This window comes from Sapajus apella, unplaced genomic scaffold (assembly GCF_009761245.1).
Source record: "Sapajus apella isolate SASKATOON/1434 unplaced genomic scaffold, GSC_monkey_1.0 scaffold3, whole genome shotgun sequence".
NCBI lineage: Eukaryota > Metazoa > Chordata > Mammalia > Primates > Cebidae > Sapajus > Sapajus apella.
The window spans coordinates 64,226,137-64,231,146 of NW_022436943.1; the positions used below are offsets into that span (position 1 = coordinate 64,226,137).

The 5,010-nt window shown below is 59.3% G+C and overlaps 1 protein-coding gene across 1 annotated transcript in view; it reads right to left on the bottom strand.

The window, feature by feature from the left end:
* Positions 1–386: 386 nt before the first annotated feature.
* The window catches only part of LOC116535875 (maestro heat-like repeat family member 5), a 64,264-nt gene continuing 59,640 nt past the window's right edge, over positions 387–5,010 (bottom strand). The window contains 5 exon segments of the mRNA XM_032257320.1: positions 387–610; positions 1,254–1,368; positions 1,567–1,689; positions 2,361–2,516; positions 3,061–3,237. Coding sequence (XP_032113211.1) covers positions 510–610; positions 1,254–1,368; positions 1,567–1,689; positions 2,361–2,516; positions 3,061–3,237 — 672 coding nt within the window. The 3' untranslated portion in view covers positions 387–509.

Consider the following 5,010-nt stretch of genomic DNA (forward strand, 5'->3'; position numbering starts at 1 on the left):
GCCCGAGGCTGGGGGTCACGACTGAGGGGACCCCATCCCACTGTCAGCCCCAGCCACTGTGGCACTCCCAGCTGGAGACAAACTGAATACTGAGCTGCCATCCTGGGTGGAGGCTGCCCTCAAGCACCCACCCAGCCCTCAGGACCCGGGACTCTGAACTCTGGTAGGCTGTGGCTTGGGCTGAGGTCCCAATCAAGGTGACCCTGTCTCCAGGAATGGACAGGCGTCCACTTGCAGGGCGCTTCACAGACTTCACAGTTTGACCCCTGGCCTGACCCTGAGCTTGTCCCCAAGTCCTGCCAGTGTCTCCTGGGGCCTGTGTCTCCTGGTACTCTGTCTCCTGGGGCGAGTGGGCAGGGAGCTGACACGCATAATCCTTTGTTGAATCTAGATATTTCTTTCAAGTGGAAAATCGTTATGCAATCAAGCTCTGGGTGGGGGCCAGATGGGGAAGGGCTGGCCAGGTGGGCACAGGGGAGGGGAAGGCAGTGGGGGAAGACAGCTGGAGGTCACTGCTTGAGTCTGGCCGACACCTCCTGGGGGAAGGAGAGCTGCCTGGTGGCGAATTCCCGGACGCTCGGCTCTGGGTCACTTTTGAGATCTTCAAAAGCTCCAGGACAGGAGGAGCAGGTCAGAGGTGACCCCAGTCCAGGAGCAGCCCCTTCACTCCAGCCTGGGTCGGGTGGGTGAGGCCAGCTCAGAGCCCACCTCCTGTGATTCCAGGCCTGGGTACTTCCCTCCACACTCACCTGCCACTGCCATTCCCCGGTCCCTTGTTTTATTGGTGCCATGAGGCAGCTGTGGAGCAGATGTGAGCCCAGGCCCCAGGTGCCCTGATGGGGGTGTGGGGGGGGATCTCGGCCTCCAGATATGAAGGTGGGGTGGGGGCTGGGCGCTGCCCAGGAGGCCTGAGTCTTTGTCCTGATGCTGGGCTGGGGAGGGTCCCCTCTGGGGCCTTAATCTTGCTGTCTGCAGTGGGTCTTAGTATGCCTGGGTGGGGGTGTGGGGGTGTGGGCTATGGGAGCTCTGGAGGGAGGGCCACTTACTGTGGAACAGCAGGTTGGTGTGGCATTCAGCATCTGGGACTCCCTGTCTCCTGGGGGGCTCCAGCCCACCCCTGCCCCCTCTTCAGCTCAAAGCCCCTCCTCATCCACCCCTTTCCTCTCTTGTGGGCGGGTGGGTCAGGGCGGGTCAAGGGTGCTTGGGTGGGGGCAGGCCTGGGTCCCTCCAAGCCAGGCTCTGCGCCCTCCCACCTATGAAGAGCGCCGCCCAGGTCTTGATGTAGCAGGAGTGGCTGTGCAGGTGGCTGTGCAGGTGGCGGAGGCCCTGTGACAGGTGGATGCGGAATTCCTCCTGGCTTCGCGTCATCTGGCAGGAGAGCACACCTGGGTGGGACAAGGGTTGGGGGGCCGTGGGGGTACCATGGACCTCCAGCCCCAGCCTGCCTTGCCCAGCCCCCGGGGCTGCCACAGCAGCTGTGTGTGAGGCAGGAGGGAACAGGGAGCCGCAAGCCTGGCCCTCCCAATCCCTGGCCCTGTTCCTCCTCACTGATCCCAGGCCCGTCGCCAGGCAGGTCCAGAGGAAGTGGCAGGTGCTGAGGCCCCTCTCCCAGGCCAGCGTGCAGAAGAAGGTGTGCCATAGCCGCCAGAGGAGCAGCACAGCGCAGTGGTAGAGGGTGAACTTGGTTTGCTGTGGGGATGGGCGCAGAGGACATGCCTGCCGCCCGTGTCTGAGCCCCTTGCCCTGGAGACCACAGGCCTCGGTGGGCACTGGAGGCAGCCTGCTGTGCAGGTATCCTTGGCTCCATCCTGCTTGTGCCCCTCGGCAAGCCTCCCGCAACCTCGCAGTGCCACCTGGTGCCTCCCACCCTGAGAGCCCAGGCTGGCCTGCCCGTGGCTCTGGCTGTTCATCCATGGCTGCTGCATGTCCTCCTTTTCCCCATGGCAGGGAGACTGACGAGGCCAAGCCGTGACTTTGTGGGCTGTGCACAGGGTGTGTGCTGGCACCCCAGGCGGAGGTGCAGTCCATATTCCAAAAAGCTCCTTGAGCTGCTGGACCCCCCACCCCGTGCCAGGCCCTGGGGACACAGCAGTGGGCAGAAAAGGCCGGGTCCTGCCACATCGACAGCAAGCCTCACTTGCATGTGTGTGCGCAGTGGGGGAGTGGGCAGGCCGACTGTGGTCAGAGGAACCAGTCAGGCGGCCAGACCCTCTGCCTGCCACTTGCTGCCCCGTGGGACCCCTCCCCACTCTCAGGCAGCCCTGCTGCCATCCGTCTGCCCCGTGCCCTGGCCTTCTGTGGGCCCCAGCCCAGGCCAAGACAAAGGCCTACTACCTGCTTTGCCTGGGGTGGGCACTGACCGTGGCGACAGCTGGGCATCGATCCTTCAGGTGCAGGAGCAGGGGTACCATGCTCTGGTGCACCTGGGTCCGCAGACCACTCAGATCCCTGCCTGCTGTCGCCACCACCAGGTCCCCGAACAGTGCCATGGCTGCCGCCCGAATCCCATCCCCCTCCTGCAAGGCAGAGGCTCAGAGGCACGGCCAGGCCTGTCTAGGGGCCCTGGCTTTGGTCCAAGTGGGACCCCACACCTCGTTGTAGGGGTGCAACTCAGTTCCTTCCGCCAGATTCCTTCACTCAGGCTCTTGGCTCCTGGGGCTGGGCCTCCCCCTCACAAAGGGCTGTGTCTCCGAGGACATAAAAATCACATCTCCCTTCTACCCAGAAGTGCATCCTGGCAGCCAGCATCATGAATGCATTTGAGGGGTGCCTATCCCCCAATTTTCCAGTGAAGGAAAAACAGCCACACAAACCATGCGGGTGTGTCAGAGTTACATCCGGGCAGTCTGCTGTGGGGCTGGAGTCCAGTGGAGCTGGGGACTGGACGTGAGAGCTGGTTCAGCCCCGTGGAGAAGGTACACGCCAGGGGCCCACCTCCACCGAGGGCTACTAGTGGGCAGCTCCCCTGGGCCCGGGCCTCCCTGCTGCGGCTCGGGTCCCCCTTTGGCAAAGAAAGGGAGCTGGGTTGGGAGGAGGGTCCTGCTTTGCCCCAGTGCTCACGTCGTCAAAGAAGGAGTGTGTGTTGATGGTGACACTGAGGCTCTGGAACCCCACGCCCTGCGTGCACAGGCGGTGCAGCGTGTCTGACACGGTGTCCATGATACACATGACCACCTGCTCGCTGCTCTGGAAGGAGCCGTTGAGGAAGGGCCGCAGCTGCCCCTGCAGCAGGCTTCCCTGGGGGCGGTCGGGGCTAGTGGGCGGAGGGCACCAGGACCTGCTGGCCCTGCAGCTCGCCTGGCCCTCCCACTTGCCCCCCTCATCCCATCCGCACCGGAGGGTGACTCAGAGTTGTGGATTCTGGCCTGGCCCTGCCCACCATGGAGAGCTGCACTCCCACCCGGGCTTTGCCCACTAGGAGCTGCATGGCCTGGACAGGGTGGCCTCTTTTCTTTTTTGAGACAGGGTCTCACTCTGTCACCCAGGCTTGAGTACAGTGGTGTGATCATAGCTCACGGCAGCCTTGACCTCCCAGGCTCAAGCGATCCTCCCACCATAGCCTCCTGAGTTGCTGAGACTGAAGATGTGTGCCACCACGCCTGGCTATTTTTTTTTTTTTTTTTTGGTAGAGATGGGGTCTCATTGTGTTGCCCAGGCTGGTCTCAAACTCCTGGGCTTGAGCAATCCACCTGCCTTGGCCTCCCAAAATGCTGGGATTACAGCTGTAAGCCAACACATTCAACTTGTCTTTTTTTGTTGTTGTTTTTTTTTGCGTGTTTGCAGTGAGTTCTTGAGTTATTGGGATGAATGGTCAGCAGTGTGTCCACCAATGGATGTTTCTTGCCATTGGGACCCTCATCGATGCCTTGTGTACAAACCAGGGTGATTGGTACAACCTTTAAACAAGTTTAAAGCAACGTTGTTAGCTGTCTAAGCTGTTTGCTTTGAAAATATTTATGTTCAGCAAGTGAGTCATTCAACAGACACAGTTTCTGAGCATCTGTGTTTGCAGCCACTGTTTGAAGACCAGGGTTCTGGCTGGGTCAGAACAGGACAAAAGAACGGAATTGTAATGGAAATGGCTAGAAAAGAAAATGGAGATGCATAGCATGGCTTATTGCTGCTCAGTTAGAGTGGAGTGGAGTGGCCAGCGCCAGCCACACCTGGTCCCGCCTACCCATCCCCACGCTGGCAGGCCTCCCTGGCTGGCAGTGCTCTTGGGGCCTGTCTCTCTTGACCTTCTATGGCTGCTCACCTACACCCCACTTGATGCCAGGCAGGGAAGCATCCCTCCTCTCTGGACCTGGTCCTCCTGGTCTAGCAGGGCCCTTCTTTGCCTTTCTCTCTTCCCTGTATTCAGTGCATGGTTCAGAGGAGGCACATGGAAACTTCCTACTGATCATTTCTCTGTCTGGGAGAACATATGGTACGGAGACAACCAAACACTGAATGAATGAATGAATGGGGGAACAAACATGAGTAACTGATGGAATGAATAGATACATAAAGAATGAGCAAAATAAATAATGCAAGAATGAGTCATAGATGAAGGACCCAAGGACCAAGTGGGTGGATGGAGGGATGGATATGTGGGTGGATGGGGGGGATCAGTGGACGGATGAATGGAGGAATGAACGAATGGGTAGATGGATGGAGGCATGCCTGGAGAGATGAATGGGTGGGTGGATGGTTGGATGGATGGAGGGATGAATAGGTGAGTGGATGGATAGGTAGGTGAATAGTTGGAAGAATGGATGAAGAGATGAGTGGACTGGATGAATGGGTGGGTGGGTGAATGGATGGATGCATGGAGATCAATGGGTGGATGAATGGGTGGATGTGTGGGTGGGTGGGTGGATGGATGCATGGACGGAGAGATGAGTGGACTGGATGAATGGGTGGGTGGGTGGATGGATGCATGCATGGAGAGATGAGTGGACTGGATGAATGGGTGGGTGGGTGGATGGATGGATGCATGGAGAGATCAATGGACTGGATGAATGGGTGGGT